Here is a 22,485-nt window from a genome sequence, read left to right on the forward strand (position 1 = left end):
AAAAAGAACACCTCAAAGAATCCACCTGATGTGACTACAGCAGCACTCACTGCTTGAAATGGAATGAAATGCAATGCAAACAGGGTTGCATCAGGGTGTTGAGATATGGATAATTTTCCTTTTTTAAGAATTATTTTCATGTTATTGACCTGATGACAAAAAAGGTTTTTAGCAAAAATCTGTAGAATTAGAGAACACACCTTCCTAGCCAAAAGATGGGTTCATAACCAAGACCATGAACCGGCTGGTCTCTTCCTATAGTTCTTGTTTTGAATAACCAGCCTTTGATGCTTAGAAGAAGGTTAGAGATGGAGGGAGGGGGTTGTGTGGTAGAGACACTGGTTGGTTCTTAAGCAGTATTACAGACCCCTTTTCAAATACATCCTTCCCACATAAGGTGGACAGCAAGGAAACTTCCTTTGGCAGCAGTCATTGGTATTAACAATTGTTTTGGGTGGTGGGAAGCTGTCTTGGGGCATGTTATCATTAATAGTTTCAGATAAACAGGGCTGGGGATGTGGCTCAAGTGGTAGCATGCTCACCTGGTATGCTTGCGGCCCGGGTTCGATCCTCAGCACCACATACAAAGATGTGTCCATCGAAAACTAAAAAAATAAATAAATATTTAAAAAATTCTCTCTCTCTCTCAAAAAAAATAGTTTCAGATAAGCACTTTTATGTCCTATTAATATACAGGAAAAACTCTCAGAAAAGATCTGCTGTCATTTGTTCTTGCTGTGTTTCTGGGAATAAAGACTGCCTTATTTGGCTTGTTAGAAATCTCAGCATTAAATCAGAGTCAGGCCAGGTGTGGTGGCACAAGTTTGTAATCCCAGCTTCTCAAGAGTCTGAGGCAAGAGGATTGCCAGGTTCAAGGACAGCCTCAATAATGTAGCAAGCCCATCTCAAAACAAAAAATAGAAAAGACTAGGACTGTAGCTCAGTGGTAAAGATCTGATTTCACTTTGTATAACAAAGTTGTAACATTATCTTTTTAAAAAACTGTATGGTGTGAATTAGGTTTTATTAATACATAATTTGCCGGGCAGTTCAAATATATTCTCCTTTAAATTCAGTGAGTTAGTGCTAGATGATCATTGTGTGGTTTTCTTCAGTTTGACTTGGAAAGCAAATTTGCTGTTCCACATAATGTTTTATAATGTATAGAGCAAGCAATACTGTTTAAGCTGTGTAAACACATTAAAAAGGAATTAGGAAAGTGATCTCATTATTTTTGGCAAAGAGAAAGCCTAGAGTGAGCTGCCAAAGTCAGCTACTGAACGAGTCCACTTTCTCAGCAACTGGCTGATATTAATAACAGATTTCATAGAATGGCATCAATTACTAGGGAAGAAACTGACTTTTTCTCGTTTTTCACTGATCAATCTTACTAGAATAAATATTTGCACAGAACAAATTTGCTGGAAAAATTGCCAGGATTTCTGGGAAAAGCTAGGAATGAATATATTTTGCAAGAATTTGCCCTTTTTTATTTCACTTTTTCATTCCTCCTGATCCATCCAAATGTTTGTTTTTTATTAATGTAGTTTCTTGTGGCACATTCAGTGTTGAAAAAGTGGTGTAGAAATGGTCTAGTTAGCTTCCACCAAGTGCTGCACTCATCCTGGTTTATCCATTTGGAGACATAAGTTGTAACTTTAAAACCCTCTAAAGACTTGAGGAAGTCTACAGGAAAGACGTGGGGGCCAGACCATGCAAGAAGAGATGATTAGATAGACACATGCAGTTTCCTGAGGCTAGTGTGCATAACCCCATCCGTAGCCAAGGATGCATTTACACTGAACCAGGAAGATAGGGGACACATGCATTTTCACTGAACCAGGAAGATAGGGGACACATGGTGCTGGACTATGGGGGAGGAACACAACCAAGGGACTGGTCAAGGAGAACCAGTTTAGAGTTTAACCACCTAATTTCCATGTCTGCCATAGAAAACTACAGAGGTTATTAATGTTGATACATTCTTTTAGTGCAGAGGGCTTTAAAACCCAGGATTAACTGGCTTCTTGGTTAATCTGAAGACTAATTCTGGGAAGATCAGAAAGAGAGGAGAACCAGATTTACTTCCAACACAAGGGTTTCCTTTGTTTATTTCACCATAGCTTATAAAATTACTGGTGCTATTTTACCAATAGTAATATAACAATAATAATGTACAGCTAGTATCATTGTTTATAATATAGTTTTCAAAAATCTTTTTTAGGTATGTTATCTCATGTGACTTTCATTTACTTATCTTTGCAAATAAGTATGGGTGAAAGAGACAAATTAAACCTAAAGGTATGTGCAGTTTGCAACAGAATTTGGAAATAAGGGTCCTGGCAGTGAGCAGACCTATGGTGGGCTGCTCAATTCTTTCTTTGACACAAATGAGAGAGGAGGATGAATAGGAAATCTCCCCCACCGCCATGTGTTGTTTGGGTTCTTGCTCAGCAACTGGCGTTTATTATAAACCTCTCCCCTCATTTGTCAGAGCTGGTTTCATCAGCCCTCTCCCTTTGGCAATTACAGATGTGGATGAGTGCTCTTTGGATAGGACCTGTGACCACAGCTGTATCAACCACCCTGGCACATTTGCTTGTGCTTGCAACAAAGGGTACACTCTCTATGGCTTCACCCACTGTGGAGGTGAGTGGACTGTCCTCTAGGCTTGGGAGATAGGGTGAAGTTGGTCCTGGGGGTGGGGAGCAGGGCTCATCTCCAAGGTTTATTTTCCTACAGTAGGGGTAAAAGGTACATCACAGTCCCTGCACAATTGCAACAGGTCCATCATCTTAAGGGAAGCATTTGCTGAAAGAGGACCTGTCCACATTTATCCTTTTAACATGTCTGGTGTGAAGTGGAGCAGAGAGAGAAACTGAGCTCTTTCAGCTGTGGATTGATTCTTCCTTGACTTTATTGACTTGTGGTTGTATTCAGAGAGTGGGAGGGTCTCTCAGGAGCTGAGACCCTGTCCACTGGAACTTCACATCAGACAGTAAAGTTGCAGTCCTCAGAGAGGCTTGGCAGGGCACCAACCAATTCCTGCTGTGCAGAGCACTGGCTGCACAAAACCTTAGTCCGAGCCCCATAGTTAGGTCTTTGAACTGCAAGTGGAACCATTGTATTTCTCTCTCCATTTTGTTCACATTTAGCAACGTAGTCTCATAACCTTGAAGTCAAGCAGGCTATAGTCTAAATCAGATTCAGCACCAACTGACTCCCATTCCATTCCCCTGGCCATCAGATTCACCCAGCAATCTTTGAGAACACAGATTCAGATTTCAAGGTAATTCTGAGAATCTGCAGGACTTGGGAACCACTGGCCTGAATACTTGCTGCCTAGTCTTTCTTTCCTGTGCTTAAGAAGAATGGATCATGTTGTCTCCTTCCTCCTCAACACATCCTTAACATGCCTAACTGTATAGCTACTGAGTTTGCCAAGAAACACTAACAAAATGTACCCTAAATATGGAAGTGAATCTGGGGCCTCCTTCTGATGGGACTTAGTCTCGTGTTGACACGAGTCAGTATATGCCACTTCTGTTTTCTGTACCTCAACTGAGGCAACAGTCAGATAGGAGTCTGAATTCTGACTCCCTTGATGTTCAACACAGAATATGATGGAGTTTTAAATTAGAAGCCTGTGGGGTGTCCAAGTTTGAACATCTGAAAGCAGAGTGTGGTCCCTTCTGAGGTTTCCTAACTGGGCAATGGTTCAGTGAACAGAGGAACTTGAGACCTCCCCTAGTGAGGCTCATGCCAATGGGAAATTTGGGGCATGTGGTCAGTGGGTGCCAAGTTTGAAGGCAGTCAGCATCTTTCCTTTGTTTGGTGACTTTCAACCATGTGACGTCGCTGCTGCTCCTTCCTCAAGGGAAGGATAGTGTCAGCCCTTTCAGTGACATGCTGCTGTGACAGGGGAGCATCTTGTTCCACAGACACCAACGAGTGCAGCATCAACAACGGAGGCTGTCAGCAGGTCTGTGCAAACACAGTGGGCAGCTATGAATGCCAGTGCCATCCCGGGTACAAGCTCCACTGGAATAAAAAGGACTGTGTGGGTAAGGGGCACCGGCCACAGAGCAGACATAGCCAGTGGGGCTCACTGCTGGCCCAGAGGTGGGAGGCTCTGCGTGCTCCATGTCCTCTGGACCTAGAGCACCCTGACCTTCTCCATAAGATTTTCTCCCCTTTGCAGCAGCAGCCAGTCTTTAAATAGTCCAAAAACAGGAGATACTTTTCAGGCTCTTTGGTGTTTCCTTCTGTGCTTCTGCGTAGGTTGGAACTTACTTCTGTTTCCCTGGTTGCTCTTCTGCATGAAAAAAATTGCACACCAGGGAGGGACTCCTTGACCTTGGTGGGAAGTGGGGCCTGTGTCTGTGTTCTGTGTGGGCATCAGCTTTATTTTCTTTACTTGGGGCCTTTGGTGCATGGGATTCAGCTGTCCTTGTCACACTTAGAAATGTCCTTCTCTTTCTGTAAGTGTCTGTGTTTTGTCCTGTTTAGAAGTGAAGGGGTTCCTGTCCACTAGTGTGTCACCCCATGTGTCCCTGCATTGTGGGAAGAGTGGTGGAGGAGACAGGTGCTTCCTAAGATGTCACTCTGGCATTCACCTCTCTTCAGGTGAGTGGGTTTGGTCCCCAGGGGCAGATCCTCATACCAGGGCCAGGTCTTCCTGGCCTGTAGGTGCTGGAATCCCTCAAAGGCCTTTCAGGTCCTTGACCAGATACTTTTGACCACCAGAGGCCCATGCTTTCAGGCCCCATATGCTGGGTGTTTTTCTAGTGATACAAATAAGAGTGGGGTGGGGGTGATTTTAGCTGCCATCAGGATAGCCCATAGTAACCTTGCTTATGCATTTGACAATTCACATTCTGTCTGTCAGGACTGCAAGAGGCCTATTCTGTCACCTGCGGCTCTTCTTCTCCTCTCAGGAGCAAACAGCAAAAATCAAATGACTCTGCTTTTGGGGGTAATTACCAAATCTACGTATTTTCTTGGGGCTTGTGTTCAGTGGCCTTTATGCAAGGGTGCTGTTCTTGGGCACTGGATTTGTTTTTTTCTTTCTTAATCTCGAGGCTTGAGCATTTGCAAGATGTTCTTGTCTGCAGACTTAGTGCCTCGAATCTGACTCACCCATGTAACAGATACTTATTGAACATTCACCGTGTACTCAGCAGCACTGTGTTCAACCCTGGTGGGTCAACATATTGGACAGAGACCCACAGAGCTCTGGAACTAGGAAACTCAGGTCTCCCAAATTCCCTCTATGTCTCAGAGGGCCTGCAAGAAATGTGCCTGGATACCTGGCATTAATGGAGATAGTCCTGGGCAGAACAGATGGAGCAATGATTCTGCCCCCAAAAGGGCAAATCCTTTCCAATTTGTCAAAAGACTAAGAATGAGATCCAGAGTTTTCATTAGGCCTTATCTGCTCAGATGTATGCACATTTGTCACTCTGTCATAAGAATATCTGAATGAGGCCCATATGACATCTTGATGTCCATATTACCTTTATGGGCAAAGATAGATACCCAAGCTGTGCAGTAATCAAGTAGTTAAAATGTGCTGCCCACTAAATTATATGTATTAACTGATTTAATCTATACCACAATCCTCTGAGTCAATTTTATTAGTATCCTCATTAACCAGACAAGGCACTGAAGCTCAGAGAGATAAAATTCCAGTAAGAAATAGAAGAACCAGGATTTGAACCTAGGCAATCTGAGTTCAGAATCTTAAGCACTATCATTCACTGCCATTCATACATACATACATATATATATATATATATATATATATATATATATATATATATTTTTTTTTTTTTTTTTAAGTTGTCAAAGGACCTTTATTTATTTATACATGGTGCTGAGAATCAAAACCTTTTGGGGGTTGTACTTCTGAGCTTCTTCCATAACGTAGTTATGAAGCTCAGGAAAAACCTGTGAGTTTTTGCCTCACGCATGCTAGGCAAGCCCTCTACCACTGAGCCATTACTCCAGTCCCATTCACTGCCCTTTTTGTTGGATGTTTGGGACCCAGTCAGAGTGGACATCATGGTATGTTTCATCAAATTCCTCAGTGATGATTCCTTGGTGATTTAGGCTACCCAAGGGTGGGAAAGCAAATAGCCAACAGCTACTCAGTTTTTACTGTGTAGCAGTCAGCCAGCTAAACAACTTCTTCTTCTTCTTTTTTTTTTTTTTTTTGGCGTTATTACACTTAATCCTTACAACAGCCTGGTAACATAGGTACTTAAATGTGTCTATTTTACAGATGAAGAAACTGAGGCTTAGGGAGATTAAAAACTTGCTCAATGTGTAATAAGAATTATGATACATTCTGCTGTCATGTATTTAAAAAATAAAAGTAATTAAAAAATAAATAAAAACTTGCTCAAGTTCTTATCACAAGTCAAGGATCTAGAATCCAAATGTAGGTCATGGATTCCAGAGCCTAATGTGTGGTGAAGACTGATTCTGGGACTGCCCCCAGAATTCTGCACAAAGCCCCTTAGAGTGGGACCTGTGTTCCCTGCCAGGCCCTGGAAATCTAATAATGTCTGGATTGGCAGCTGCCTCAGCCCTATCCTCTCAGGGCAGGCATACATGGGAGAGTCTTCCCTTCACTCTCTCCTTAGATGGTCTTATCCAGATTTGAGACTGAGAAATTGGACTTCATTATCAGACAGGAACAAAATTGGCCTCATCTTTTTTTAAAAAAATTTTTCTTTAGTTGTAGATGGACATCATGCCTTTATTTTATTTGTTTATTATTTTTATGCAGTGCTAAAGATCAAACCCTGTGCCTCACATGTGCTAGGCAAGCACTCTGCCACTGAGCTACAGCCCCTGCCCCAGCCTCATCTTTTATCTCACCGTGGAGGCTGTTTTTGGCTCTTTCTTTGTTATATTTGAACATTGGATTCATTCATCTCTCCCCTGAGGAGATTAGTGTAACACCGAGAAAGCTCCAGGTGTCCCCAGTCCAGGGTAATGAGCATTCCATGATCCAAACCTTTCTTGGTCTCAGGTGAGAGAGGGGGCTCAGGGTGTGCCGTGCAGTGGGACCCAGTCAACATCCACCTGGTGTTTCCGTTCCTTTGCCTTTGAAGGTAACTTCTCTCACTTGTTTCTTTCTGAAGATGTCACCACCATCAGGACAAGTGTAACCTTTAAGTTAAATGAAGGCAAGTGTAGTTTGAAAAAGGCTGAGCTGTTTCCCGAGGGTCTGCGACCAGCACTACCAGGTATGGAATCAGATGGCTGGTGTGTTGGGAAAGGGGCCTGTGATGCCTGAGCCGGAGGTCTGAGGGGCACTTCAGATGGGATTGAACTTCAGCATCTCCAGGGACTTTTGTCACCAGAGGGAGCAGAGCCTAGCTTAGCACCCCTATACCCTTTTGGGATTGTACTTCTGAGCTTCCTCCATAAAGTAGTTGATGAAGCTCAGGAAAAACCTGTGAGTTCAAAGGAGTCAATAAGGGCTTAAGATGAATTAGCAATGTGTGTTTGCATTGGGTTAAATTTTCTGGATCTTAGAGTTTGCTTGAAGAGCAAGCCAAAGAAATTTGAAAAAAAAGGGTTGGCTCAGAAATGATAGCTTTGATGAACAAAGATGTAATATCCAGCATTCCTGCTGCTCTGTTTTTTGGAAACTGTGACTCCATTGGCTTCAACAGAACAAATACCATCTAAGTATAATTGGCCTTACTGAAACAAGCAACATCTTTCTCTTCTTTCTTCCTCAGCTCACATTTTCTGTATTATTTCAGAGGATACTTTTGGAGATAAAAAAAAAATAAGGATTTATGTATTAAGAGGTTTCTTTCCCCAGTCTACCCTCAAAAAAATAAATAAATAAATAAAAATAAAGCTTACTCTAGTTACTTTGACTTCCTGCTGGTAACTAACCAACATCAATTTTGGTACCTCTATTTTATGGAATATTAGGCAGCTATTAACTATATGTATTAAAAGAATGTTTAATGGCAGGAAAATGTCCTTGTTATAATGCTAAGATGGAAAGGGGGACAGAAACAACTATATATCTAATACAATCTAAATTGTATGAAAAGTGAAGTGGAAGAAAAACAGAAAGATCACTGTGTGAGTAATGGTTATATCTGGGTAGAGGATGACAAGTGATTGATTTTAATTTTTTCTACATTTTTAATATGCTCCTTAGTGAGCATTCATACTTTTAAACCAGAAGGAAGCATTATTAAAAAAAGATTTGGTCTGGAGTCTACTTAATGGATTATACCAATATGCTAATTTCTTAGTTTTGATAAATATGATGTTAGGGTAAGATGTTAGCAGGGTAAACTGAGTAGAGGTTATGTGGGAACTCTCAATACTATCTTAGCAACTTTTCTAGGAATCTGAACTTCAAAATAAAAAGCTTTAAAAAAGTAGATATGGGAAAATTGAAAGGAAAAAGTTTCAAGATGAATATCTTTTTAGTTTACAATTTTAAGTTAATTTTATGAAAAGGTAAAACATCTTTTAGGAGAAAATATAGAGAAGAAATAAATTTATCTCTTTTGGCTCTTGATGAGCTATTGTTTTGAATATACTTGTAATGTTAAAGAAGAATACAAAGATAATTCTTCAGTTCAATAAAATAACATTTTAAAATAGAGCCAAATTAATCATGTGGATATGTGGACCTGCTTGATCTTTGATTCCTGTTAGCAATCATTAATCACCAGATTCACTGGAAGTCGCTGGGATGGGAGACTGCCAAAGTCAGGAACAGAGATATGCAAATCCTGGTGACATACAAAAATTCCACTGTCATCCTAGATGCCTTCATGATATTGTTTGGTTCTGTTGATTCTTTGTGCCATTTTTTTCCCCTAGTTATTTAAACATGAGACATCAAGCTGGGTGTGGTGGCACATACCTGTGAACTCAGCAACTCAGGAGGCTGGGGCAGGGAGGATGGCAAGTTCGAGGCCAGCCAGAGCAGCAATAAGAAACAAAAAGGGCTGGGATGCAGCTCAGTAGTAGAGCACCCCTCCTCCCCTGCCCTGGGGTTCAATCCCCAGTACCACAAAAAGAAAAAGAAAAACAAAACAGAAAAACAAAATAAAAATGAGACATCACTGTTGATATGCTTTCCAGCTCTCCCTTCTGGTTAGAATTATGTCAGGGTCAGTTTGCCTGAAAGCAGAAGTTGGTTTCCCTTCTGCTCCTGCACTAATTCCCTCTGCTGGGGCCCTCACAGTCCAGTTTTAAGGAAACCAACTGTGAAGCCAGGCATGGTGGCACCTACCTGTAATCCCAGCAACTCAGGAGACTGAGGCAAGTTTGAAGCCAGCCTGGGCAATTTAGCGAGGCCCTAAGCAATTTAGCAAGACCCTGTGTCAAAAAGTAAAATGGACTGGGGATGTGGCTCAGTGGTTAAGCATCTCTGGTTCCATCCCCAGTACCAAAAAACAAAAACAACAACCACAAAAAACAACTGTGAGAATGTGGGCACATCTCAGCAAACTATCAGCAGGGTTTTGATGTGAAACGACCCCTGGTTCTCCTCTTCCACACATGTGGCTGGCTAGTCGGACACACCCAGCATTTGTCCATGAAAAGAATTTTCAAGAGCTAGATTGTAAAGTTATATAGGAGGCGATACTGGCTCTTCAAGATGAAAATGTCATCATGCTCCAAGCTGGGGGCTTTCAGCGTCTCGCCATGTGGAGTTAATCACGTAGTCCCTGGAGAGTTGTTTTAATGAAATGTTTACTGAGCTTTAGCGAATGTTCAACTGAGTGCTTTGCCAGGACTTGGCTCCCGATAATTTTGTTTCTTCATACAGAGAAGCACAGCTCAGTAAAAGAGAGCTTTCGCTACGTAAACCTTACATGCAGCCCTGGCAAGCAAGTCCCAGCACCCCCTGGCCGATCAAGCACCCCTAAGGAAATGTTTATCACTGTTGAGTTTGAGCGTGAAACTTACCAAAAGGAGGTGACAGGTTGGTCTGAAAGCCATCCGTGGTGCCAGGCTTCTCACAGCTTGCTCCTTCTTTCTTTACCTTTTACCTTTCATCATTCCTGGGGGGAAAGTAGTGCAAACACTGAAGTATCTCCTGTTTTATTTTCACCCCCAAACTACACAAATTGGTTTAGAACCTGATGATTTTCTCTGCTTCAAAAAGACCCAAAGCTATCGTTTTGGTCAATAAATTTCTGTTTGAATTGAATGCTGCCCAGCCTGCTAGGTGCCCACCTCCAGGTCTCGCCCTTTCTGGTCCACAGGGAACTCGGGGTGTTGGTGGGCCCTGCAGTTGGTCTGGACATCCTCACACACTGCAGCCTGACTTCCCCCCCATGTTGCTGTCCTTGTTTCTGCAGCTTCTTGTGATCTGAGCTGTATTGTGAAGCGAACAGAGAAGCGGCTGCGGAAGGCCATCCGCACGCTCAGGAAGGCTGCCCACAGGGAGCAGTTTCACCTTCAGCTCTCAGGCATGGACCTTGATGTGACTAAAAAGTCTCCCAGAACATCCGAACAGCAGGCAGAGTCCTGTGGAGTGGGTCAGGGCCATACAGAAAACCAATGCGGTGAGTAGCCCAGGACATGCCTGTCTACAGAACTGCATTGAGCTCTGTGAACACTAAAGGTAACCAGTGGGGAATCTGGGCCATCCTTCCTTCTCTGGGCTCATAGAACGCCTTTGGAAGCCCTTTCTCATCTGGTACCTGTCATGCTAGTGCTGTCCTGCCTACGAGACCTGGAGCTCCCTGGGGGCTGAGTTAGTGTTGCTCACCTCTTTCCCTGGCACCTGGCACCATGCCTAGCTTGTGGTGGGGACTGAAGTCACTGTTGAACTGAGGGACAAAAAGAAAGAGTCAGGATTTATAGGAAGGATGCTGCCCTTTAAATCCCCAAGGGATCTTCTTTGTACTTTTTATTTTTATTTTTTAGAGCCCTGTTCCCTGGCTGGGGCAGGACTGGGGTGTGAGGCACCCCAGAGCCTTTTTCATACTCCATTCTGTCATCACTTCCTAAAGGCACTTCTCTCTGGCTTGATTGCTGGTAGCAGGGAACAAACTCCTGTCCATAGTCTTGTACAGAGGCAAAGCTAGGGCCACGCTGCTGCCTTGTGAGAGTCCTGAGCTTCTGCACAAGGCTCCTAGGAGTGTCAGTTCTGTGGTATGTTGTTGTTCTGTGATATGTTTGAGGATTAACTTTGACAAACTTTCAGTTCTTCTGATAAATCTAGCAAAAGGTTCCACAGTGATCAGTTTTAAAATGTTTTTGTTGTCAGAGGCTGTTCCAGGCCAGTCTCCAGGGGAGACTCTACTTGAAAAGTCTTAAATAGGGAAAAATGGAGTCTCACTTTATAGTAGTAATGGCAATTTTTTGAGTTCTATTAGCAAGCACAACACTGAGCCCTGTGTCTCCATTATCTCATTTAATCCTCATAGTAACCCTGCCAGGTTTAATAGGTGAACAGCCTGAAGCTCTTCTTTTGCTGAAGATCTCATTGGTGGTCTAATTCTAAAGTCTGTGCTCTGGTTCCAAATAAGGTGGAGTTCAATAGTCAGCCTCCTCAAAGTAAATAGATATTCTTTCTAAAATTGTCAATAGGGACTGGGGTTGTGGCTCAGCAGTAGAGCGCTTGCTTAGCACGTGCGAGGCCCTGGGTTCGATCCTCAGCACCACATAAAAATAAATTAAAAAGGTATTGTGCCCAACTACAACCATATATATATATATATATATATATATATATATTTTTTTTTTTTTTTTTTTTTAAGTGTCAGTAGAATCATGAGGCCTGAGAACTGCAGCTTAGGTAAGATGTAATAAGTTAGGGTTTGTGAATAAGCAAAGCTGAGCCCAGCCAAACTGTCAACAATAGCACCACAGCTCCAATCTGTTCCTTTGCCAAAACTTGGTGAAAATCAAGTGTAACTGTTCACAAGGGGCTGGTTCCCGGAGACCTCTGACTTTTACTCCAGCTGATTCTTTTAAGAAGAAAGAAGAAAAAGAAATTAAATATAACCCATCTGGTTGATTTATTCTAATTTTAAATCCCAAGAGCTCCAGTTTCCATGCCAAAATAGTGGTGAAGGTTGGCTTTGCCTCCCTACTTTTTAGGGTGAGTGAAGAAACTTGGGGTGGGCAAGCTGGGCCTCTTCTTGACCTCTCAGAACTAAACTGCACCCCTCTCCCCACTAACTCTCCTGTTGGGGTAAGCCTGTGAGCTCACCAGGGAGCCTTCATGGTCTGTTAAGAATGTAGGAAAACTATTATAAAGGGCAGGTGGACCAACTCCCCAGGGAGACCATTACTAATACTATCATGGGTATGGTATGCTTCTGGGAACTAAACCAAGGATAGGGGCAGGAGTTAACAGAGGCCTCATGATCATGACAACCTGTGAAGGATACTGTAGAGGGTTTTGTCTCTCTTGTGGTGTGTGAAGGTGCCCCTGAGATGCCACGCTAAATTTGGTTGTCATGCTAAATTTGGTTGGATTTGTTCCTAAGAGAGACAGTGTGGCTTATCTCAAGCTCCCTCTAAAATTGGATGAATTTTGTAGCCTACATGAGATCAAATCTTTGCCACCTTGTCAGAAAGCAATGTTGAAGATTCCATCAGCCCTACTTTCCCCCTCTTGCATAAGGAATTACTGGCATTCCTTCTTTTCTTCTGTCTGCTAGAGGAAGGAATAGATACAAAGAAAGGTTGAATGTGTTAATTAGAAAAGATTTTTACCCAGCAGGTACATGGCATTTTGTGTGTGTGTGTGTGTGTGTGTTCTGATCTCTCTCTTGAGCCTTGGCCTTCTGTGTAGCTGGCACTACTCCTTCTCTCTTATAAATCCACCAGTTCCATCAGAGGGCTCCAACTTATCTAATCCTGGTCACTTCCCAAAGATCTCACCTTTAAATGTTTCAGTTGGTTTAACTTTGCACTCTCTTAGTATGTCACAATGGAGATTAAATGTCAACATACGAACCCTTGGACAACATGTTCAAATGATGTTAAAGCCTCCCCAAAAGTGTTTTGAATGACCTGGAAGGAGAAATGGAATTATTGTTTATCTGTTAAGATATTTCAATTTAGTTTATTTATTTATTTTTATTTTATTTTATTTAGTTTTTGATGGACCTTTATTTTTTACTTATTTATATGTGGTGCTGAGAATCAAACCTGGTGCCTCACGCATGCTAAGCAAGCGCTCTACCACTGAGCCACACCCCAAGCCCCTTAATTTAGTTTTAATTTTAAAAGTGCTACATGTTCCAAGTGGTACAGAAATACATATAGTAAAGATGAAAGTTTTCCCCACAGCTGCCCATCCCACTTCCCAGCATCGATCAGTGTTATAATTTGCTATGTGTTTTTTCTTGTTTGTTTTTTAGGTACATATGAAAATGAAATTTTATGCAGTCCCCCAATAAATATTTACTAAGCTCTTCCTGTGTGTCAGGTACCACTTTAGGTGCCAGAATCCAGCAATGAAAAATATAAGTAAAAATCTCAGCCCTCATGAAGTTTACAGTTCTGGAGGGGGAGACAGGCAGCCAACCCATGAACGTAGACATACAGCATGCAGCAGATGGTGACAAGGGTGCAGAGAGCAGGCTAGCTGGGGAGTGCAATAGAAGGTACTCAGGCAAAGTGAGGGATGAAAAGGAACTCATTTTCCCCAAATGCTGACTGTGGTCAGTGAAGGCCTCATTGCAAAGTGTCATTTGAGCAGAAATGCAAAGGATAGGATGAAGCAAGCTATGGGGACATGGAGAAGAGGAGAGTTCTGGGCAAAGAGAACAGCGAGTGAAGCACTCAGAGGAACTGGAGGGAAGCCAAGGGAGATGAGAGCAGAGGGAGGGAGGCAGAGCAATGATGTCAGAGCAGGAGCAGAGGCCTGGAGCTTGGCAGGGGCAGGGGCAGGGGCAGGGGTGGGGGGGGTGGGGACCAGAAATGAGTGAGGACTCCAACTCTGAATCTGAGGGAGGAAGGAAGCCAGTCAGAGGCTTTGTGTAGAGCAGTAACAGTGTTTTGACTTACATTTGGAAATAATAACTTTGGCTGCTGTGTAGAAAATGGGTTTATGTGTGAATAAACATATTTTAAAATATACCAATACAATTTGAATACTGCTACATGTTGTTTTTAACTATAGAATACATCACAGGCATCTTTCTGTGCCAGCATGGAAGCTACATCATTTCTTTTAATAGTTTCTAGTTTATATCTGTCTTAAAACAACAGTATTTGTTAGCTTTGCTCCTATTGGTGGACACTAAACTTATTCCTTTTTTTCTTTTTTACACAAACAGTGCTTCTGTGAATACCCTTTTTTGTACACATGTTGACATTCCTGAAGGACAGACTTGCAGAAGTACAATTGCCAGGTCAAAGAACATGCATATTTGGGGCTGAGGTTGTAGCTCAGTGGTAGAGCACTTGCCTATCATGTGTGAGGCACTGGGTTTGATATGCAGCACCACATGAAAATAAATAAATAAAATAAAGGTATAAAAATTCCCCTATTAAAAAAATAATATGCATATTTAAAACAATAATAGATAATAATAATTATCTATTAATAATAATAGATAACTGCCAAATTACCCTCCAAAAAAAAAACCAATGTACTGTTCCCTCCAGTATTGTGTCTGAGTGTGTATAAAAATAATAAAGGCATTTAAACTTGTTTTTCTTTGATTATTAGTAAGACTGAGCCTGCTGTCTTAGGTCTAGTCATTTGTATTTCTTTTTCTCAGAACATCCATAGGCTTTGTTTATTTTTCCATTGACTTGTTTGACTTTCCAATAGCCTTTTAAAAAATAAAATTTTAAAGTCCCAAGTTACATCAAAGGAAATAACTTCTGACAAAATTGAAGACTTTCTTATTGTCATTTGAACATAGTAAAGTCTTTTTATTAATTTGGTATTTGGGGACTTTGGAAGCAACCCACTCTGCAAGTGACTTTTGGACCATCTGTGATCCATTTTAGTAAGATGGTGAAAAAGAAAAGAAAAGCAATTATATTCTACAAGGAACAAATTTCTTAAGCTCCATACAGGACTATATGAAGTCCTTCATGCCTAAAGAAAAATTAACAGTGACCCAGATTTCGAGCATTATACTTTCATGACGTCAGCTAAAGGAAAAACTTTTTAAGAAATAGACTTGATAATAGGCCTATTTTTGTATTTGACTTCTTAAAACTTGCTGAGATTTTTAAGAGAATACAGCCAACTGGTGAACTGGGAAGTATTTCAGTGCCTGGGTTCTTCAGAGAATAGGAAAGTTCAATTCAGTTTTTACTAGCAGTAGCTTTCCTCTGCAGCAATTGAGAAAAGTTAATTCAGCTAGGACTTATTGAGGCTCCACTCCATTCGCTCGATGTGCTTGAGATGAAGCTGTGAGAACGTAACGAGCAAGAGGCCAGTTTGTATGAAGTTCACATGCCAATAGAGGGAGATGGAAATTAAAAAGTAAAGAAAGGAAATAATTCCAGAAGTTTATGTGCTGTGAAGATAATAAAACTGAGAGGTTTGGAGGGATGGAAGGGGTGCTGTCCATGAGGATGTGTGAGGAGATGGCATGCAAAGCTCTGAAAGGGATGGGGAGCTCCTTAGATTAGGGAAGGACTAGTAGATGCAAAGGGCCTGAGGTAGGAATGAGCTGGGAATTTTATTCTTAGTTTTTTCAAAATTGAGAAATCATTTGGAATCACAGAGATAGAATTTTTTTGTTTAAATTAAGGAAAAGAAAATCTATATAAGCAATATAGACCAATAATAGACCATAAATATTTAATAATATTTATCACAGACTTAGTAGGAATTTTTTTAATTAGAAAGATTTTTAAAACATAATTTAGTAAAATGTTGAGCACTTATAATGTGCTCAGTACCGTGCTAAGTACTTTACATATATTACCTTATGAAGGTTAGCATTTTACCCAACATCACCCAGCAAATAAGTGACAAAGGTAGGATTCTAACTCAGATCTGTCTCAAGAGCCTATATTCCTAACTCTCTCAAATTGAATACTCACCTCTCCTGAGTATACCCTGTGCCCTAAGATTATCCCTCATAAATGTGCTCAGATGAAACCCTCCATGGGCCAGCTCTGTGGTGGGACTAAGGAGACCTGGATAAATATGACACCATCCCTCAAGTTTCACTTAGCACCCCCAGCTAAGGATTAAAGAAACCTTCCCCCAAAAGAGAGAGCCTAAGTTCAGTTTTGAAGGATGCACTGGTTATGTATAAATAGGGAGGCATTTTCAGGCAAAGGCACAGCCTTAGGAAATGAGGGAGAGTAAGCTGTGCACAAAGAAGAATAAACACATTGATATTACTACCCACAAGTGCCAGGTAGGATGTGGTGGGCAACTAGGCCAGGCGGAAGTCATGGGAGACTTTGGATGTGTTGGTAAGGAGGCTCCGCTTTGTTTAGGTGATGTGATGCCCTTGGAGCATTTATTTAATCAGGAAATGTCCAGGTCATTTGTGTATTCCTGGAAGGTCTTCTTGCTCTATTGTAGGGGACAAAACTTACAGGCTTAAGGACCAATTTGGGGACTTTGGAAGGTACCACATTAAAGATATTGAGATCAAGAAGGAATAGAGAAAAGGCTTTGAGTTAAAGGAACATTCAGGAGGAAAGCTGCCTTTGGTGATCACATGGATCAGGGGCAGCAGAGAGGAGAGTGTGGGTGAGTTCAGAGGTTTCTGACTTGGCCTCTGATCCTGCCACTCGCATCCCATATGTCTCTCATCCCACCCAGCCCTGTTTCATATGCAGGAGGCCTGGTTGGTTGAATGGTCAGATGAATGAGATCACTGGGGAAGAAATAATCAGAAGAGATTTATGGGAGAAGCAGAGGAAAACAGCCTCTTGAGAGAGCATAAGAAAGGATGAAAGCTCAGACACAGAAAAGGAAGCTAAAGACTGAACATGAGTCAAAGAAACAGAGAAATGCAGGGAGTCAAGACTGCAAGGTTTTGAGCCAGGGAGTAAAGCCATCCGGGAAACATCTTGGGAAGAGAATCTAATGGCGGGTGTAAAGGGCCGAGGCAGGAGGAACAGAAAGCAAGGAACTAGGTGGAAGGTCATCACAGTAGTCTAAGTGAGAGATGGGGAGGAGCTAGCCATGAGTGCCTGGGAATGAGGCTCCAGGGGCGGGGGCCACATTTGCAGGATGCTCCAGCTCAGTGATGGCGCAGTGAGGAGAGAAGGCAGGACTAGGTGTAGGTCTGAGCCTTGGTGACACGTAAAGGAGAGATGCCATTGATAAAAAGAGAAAACCCGGCAGGGCTCAGTGGCACAAACCTGTTACCCCAGCAGCTCGAGAGGCTGAGGCAGGAAGATAGAAGTTCAAAGTCAACCTCAGCAACTTAACGAGACTCTGTCTCAAAATAAAAAAATAAAAGGGACTGGGAATGTTACTCAGTGGTCAATCACTGGTACCAAAGGGGGGGGGGAGGGAAAGGTGGGGGGAGGGAGAGAGGACAAACCCAGAAGCAGGGAAGAGTAGAGATGCTTTTTCCATGGGAAAATAACTTCATCGCTTCACGTCCAGATCAGCCCTCCATCCTGCATCTGTGCACAAGCACTCCAGTGTCCCTCCGGTTAAAGTGAGTGGTTGGCCCATGCTCCCATCTAAGGCCATCTCTTCCACTTGGGTACTGGAGTCCAATCCCTCTCAACTTCAGAAGCACGTTGCTGCCTTATCCCCACTGCCCAGTCTCAGAGTTCTCCTTCTCTACTAGGTCATTTCCAATAGCACATAGACTGAAATCCTATCCCTAAATCAAACTGTCTGTTGACCTTATGCTTGTCACCAGACCCAACCTCATTTCTTTGTCTTCCTATAGAACAAAAAAAAAAAAAAAAAAAAAAAATTTTTTTTTGAGTATCAGGGACTGAACCCAGGGGCACTCAACCACTGAGCCACATCTCCAGCCCTATTTTTTAATTTTTGTATTTTATTTAGAGACAGGGTCTCCCTGAGTTGCTTAGGGTCTTGCTGAAATTTCTGAGACTGACTTTGATCAGCCTGGAGATCCTCCTGCCTCAGCTTCCTGAGCCATCGGGATTACAGGTGTGCGCCACCATGACCAGCCAGAACAAAACTCTTTGAAAAGAGTTGTACTACACTCCTTTACCTCCCACTTTTTCCTCAGTCTGGTTTTCATCACAACCTTTACACTGAAACTGCTTTTTCTAAGATTTCTAATGACCACCATGTTGCTAAATCTGCTTGCTAATTCCCTGCCCCCATTGCAGACAGGCTGTCTGACCCTCTTGATTCCTCCCTTTGCCTGGAATCTCTTTTCTGTGTGGACACCACATACTTCTGGTTCTCCTTACCTTACTGGCTGCTTCCTTTCCATGTTGGATGCTGGTTCCTCTCCTATTTCTGTTCTCTAAGCACCAGGTGTCCCAGGGCTCAGCGCCTGTTCCCCTCCTCTAGCTTCATGTTCTCCTAGCTGACCTCATCCAGTGCTGCAGCTTTAAATATCATTAAATGCTGGTGACTCCCAAAGTGTCCTCACCAGGCTTATTTCTATTTTTAATTATAGACTTCTCTATCCCAGAAGGATTGAACATTTTAGAACACACACTCTTAAATGAACGTTTACTTATTTATAAATTATACTTGCACTATTGGCTAATATATTTATGTACAATAAAATATAGAACCAGACAAAGATTAGACACAATTGAAAAATAACTGGCTAGCTTCTTAAGGTACACTCTATGATTTGGCAAGATTTGTTGCTAATAGTAGCATTCCTAAATCTGTTTTTTTTTGTTTATTGCTAGTGCTTTGGGTGAACTCTTTTTTAAAAATATTTTTTAATTTTTTAGTTGTAGTTGGACACAATACATTTATTTGTTTATTTATTTATCTATCTATCTATTTATTTATTTAATGTGGTGCTGAGGATCGAACCCAGGGCCTTGCATATTCTAGGTGAGTGCTGTACCACTGAGCCACAATCCAAGCCCTTAGGTGAACTCTTGTTTTATCTACTGAATTGTTACTGTCTGTATCTCATGATATGGTTTGAGCAGGTGCTGAGAGTATAAGTGTCACCCTAGCACTTTCCTGTTCCCACACATGCTTGCATGGTGGATATACCTTTGGTGCAGGTGATCCTTATAGAAATCTTTGGAACTGCTTTTTATTACTTTATGATGTTTACTTTAGTTGAAACTAGATAATGTAATCAATAAATCCAACCAGGCACAGTTACATTGTAATTCTTCTCAGTATATAGAAAGAAGTGAATCAGTCAGTATCTTTGCCCCCTGCTCATCTCTCTTGGAGACTTTTCATCTTAACCTGTGTCCTGTCCCAGGGAGACACCAGCTGAGCGAGGGGTCAGTCTCACACCACATACTTACCCAGTACGTGGAGTGCTTCTTATCTATTAAGTAAAAATTAACATGCTTTGAGGCCATTTTGCCCATTCTAGTGGATCATCTTGTAAAGCCCTGAGGTGTAGTGTCCACCTCAGAGACCACCATCTGGCCAGTGCCTTCTCAGTCTTAATACTCAGATGGCCAACAGGCAGCTCTATCTCAATGTTTCCTCTTTCTTCCTTCCCAAATCAAACTTGTCTCTTCCTCCCCTCAGTAAATGACACCTCTTTTTATCCAGTTTCTGAAACCAAAAACCTCAACATCTTCCTGACGTCTCTCCTCACCCAGTCCACTGGAACTTCTGTCAGCTTCAGATGCTTATCCTGAATCTAGCTGTTTTGTCCTGTTTTTTTTTTTTTTTTTTTAATCTGTGGCAAATCACCTTCTTTCTTCCAGTCTGTCATCATAGTCTCTGAATATTCTTCCCTTTGTTTGCCCTCAGTCTTTTCTATATGCAGCAGCCATAGATGACTGAAAAACATAAATCAAGCTGGGTGTGATGGTGCACATCTGTAATCCCAGTGACTTAGGAGACTGAGGCAGGAGGATCTCAAGTTCAAGACCAGTCTCAGCAACTTAGTGAGACACTGACTCAAAATAAAAAATGAAAAGTGCTGGGAATGTAGCTTAGTGGTAATGTGCCCCTGCATTCAATGGAAGGAGAAGGAGAAGGAAAAGGAGGAGAAGAAGGAGAAGAGGAAGAAGGAGAAGAGGAAGAGGAGAAGGAGGAGGAGGAGGAGGAGGGAGAGGAAGAAGAAGAAGAAGACATAAATCACATTGCACTGCATGGCTTCCCCATTCAGAACCTCCAGCACACATTGAGTAAGGCCTAATTGCCTTATTGTGGCCTTCAAGAACTTCAAGGGAATGATCTGGCCCTTGCTTGCCTTTTAAGACCTATCTATCTCCCATTACCTTGCTCCTTTCATGGTGTTCCTATGCCACAGGCCTCCACTCTTGGGTAATCCCACTGCAAGGCTGTTTCCCTCATTCCATTCTGGTCTCTGCCCAGAAAGGTCCGTCATGGCCATCCTTCTGAATGATGCACATGGAAACTCCCTTCCCATCGCTCTCTCTACCCTTTTTCCTTTCTTCGTCACACCACTGCTTGGCATTCTACTGTATGTTCATTTATTTGCCTCTTTATTGTCTATTTTCTTCACAAGAATGAGATCCCCGTTAAGACAGGGTTTGTCATCTTCTCTGCTATATCCCCAGCTCCTGGAGCGTTACCCAGCACATTGAGTATTTATTGAATGAATGCGTGAATGAATCTTTATAGGAACAACAGATGAAATCCCAAGGAGATTTAACCACATGAAAAAAGAGAAAAGTGTAAATCTTTGGATAATTATTTAAATCGAGGACACTCTAAAGGAAGTGAAATTTCAGGTCCAGTTAACTAGGCCTGAAGAGAGCATGGTGCATACTTGGGAACCCAGCAAGGAAGGCGTCAAGCTGGGCTCATTTCTCTGCCCCATCTGTAAGAAGATTTTCAGATGGCAAACCTGAGTACATGCCAAGACTCTGAATAATGAGAAATCAGTCCCTCAGCCCAAGGAGTTGCTGTCCCTGTTATCCCAGGGCACTCATTTAAAGGGGGCTCAAGCCAGAATCCTGAGGCCACAGGACTGCCTGGGGCACCATCACCTCTGAGCTGGGACAAAGCAGCAGCCCCAGGACACCCTGGGAATCCTTGTGGGCTGCTTGTGGCTCTCCTTCAGAAGTCAAAGCGTGATTCTTAAGAAAACAGTGAGATGCTGGAGAGTGACCTATTTTATTAGGTTCACCATCTTAGCCACAGAGAGACCATAGTGTTTGTCCATAGCCTGAAATACTCAAAGGCCACAGTACTGAAAAGAGGGCAGGCCTTTAGGTCTCTTTGTCGCCATTAATCCTCATCCCGCTGGTCTCTGCCTTTTGCATCAGAAAAGCTTTCTCGTATTTTTTTTTTAAAGAGGGGGAGAAAACATCTGTGTAGGATTTGAGAATGGGGTTTTAATGGTCACTGAAGATGCACAAAAGCTCTGCTCTGATAGTGAAGTGTTCTGGAGGCAATTGACGCCTTTGTCTGGGGCAGCAACACAAGCTGGCTGCTGAGGACAAGGAAGAAGCAACTGGGTCGTGTGATTGAGGCCAGATCTCTAGCACATTTGCAAAAAGCTGTTTCCAGGCATCCCTTCCCAACAATCAGAGTCAATTTTTAGCATTTAACCATTTTTACCTTGTGAAAGAAACAAATCTATCTGGAAGCACTTGGCTTGAATTATTTCCATGGATCTTTTTCTCTGGAGGGAAAATGGAAATTGTGACTGACAACAGGGGGTTGTTCACGTGAAGCAGGCCTTTCACTGTGAGGAAAAAGAAGGTGCCCTCTTTTCCATAGGGTACCCCAGAGGGCATTTCTCTGTCCTTTGATCAGTTAAGAAATCGCAACAGATGTGGAATATTGTGAGACCTCTCAAAATGAAGCCTTGAAAAGTCTTTGGGGAGGGGGCTACCAAGTCCCAAGGAGGTAGACACCTAGACCAGCAGGAGCCCATCCAGTGACTCAGTCAGTGAGAACCATGTCCCGGTTTAGCCACAGGTGAAAGGGATCTGTTTTCTGCCACAGGAACCATGATGGAGCAGACTGCTGCTGGGGTTGTGGTCACCACGGGGGGTCCATATGGGCTTCCCTAAATGAATATGGCTAGGTTAGAGGGGTTCTGGAAAGCCTTTATTTATTTTCTGCCAATCTTTGTGACACTTTGGCTCATGAGAGCTGTGAAGAAGTTATTCTTTCCTTTACTGGCCCATTATAGACGCTAGGATAGTCAGGTGGGACACAGTATGGCATGTTGTGAATTCCTAGTACATAATTCAGCCTGACTTTTCATGGGACTTGGCTGAAACCATTATCCAGTAGGGCATTTAGAAAATAAGTCAGGAATTATAGACATGGATATGCCTCTGCTCATTATAATTTTTTTTTGCCAAAAAAAAGAAGGGATAGATTCATTGTTATTTTTTTAATTAAAAAAAAAAGTGGTGTGCATGGTGGTGCATGCTTGTAATCCTAGCTGCTCA

The 22,485-nt window shown here is 42.3% G+C and overlaps 1 protein-coding gene across 3 annotated transcripts in view; it reads left to right on the forward strand.

The window, feature by feature from the left end:
* The window catches only part of Scube2 (signal peptide, CUB domain and EGF like domain containing 2), a 77,760-nt gene that overhangs the window by 31,651 nt on the left and 23,624 nt on the right, over window positions 1-22,485 (forward strand). Inside the window, exons 10-16 of one of the 3 annotated variants that reach the window (XM_046438295.2) lie at window positions 2,533-2,649; window positions 3,942-4,064; window positions 4,510-4,626; window positions 4,889-4,975; window positions 7,152-7,256; window positions 9,827-9,982; window positions 10,362-10,568. In XM_046438295.2, the coding sequence (XP_046294251.1) occupies window positions 2,533-2,649; window positions 3,942-4,064; window positions 4,510-4,626; window positions 4,889-4,975; window positions 7,152-7,256; window positions 9,827-9,982; window positions 10,362-10,568 (912 nt within the window). The remainder of the gene's footprint in view (window positions 1-2,532; window positions 2,650-3,941; window positions 4,065-4,509; window positions 4,627-4,888; window positions 4,976-7,151; window positions 7,257-9,826; window positions 9,983-10,361; window positions 10,569-22,485) is intronic. The other 2 variants (XM_046438296.2, XM_046438297.2) reach the window with 2 other exon arrangements.

The sequence above is a fragment of the Marmota monax genome, unplaced genomic scaffold (genome assembly GCF_021218885.2).
Source record: "Marmota monax isolate L192 unplaced genomic scaffold, Marmota_monax_Labrador192_F-V1.1 WCK01_AAM20220418_F8-fsc00061, whole genome shotgun sequence".
Lineage (NCBI taxonomy): Eukaryota > Metazoa > Chordata > Mammalia > Rodentia > Sciuridae > Marmota > Marmota monax.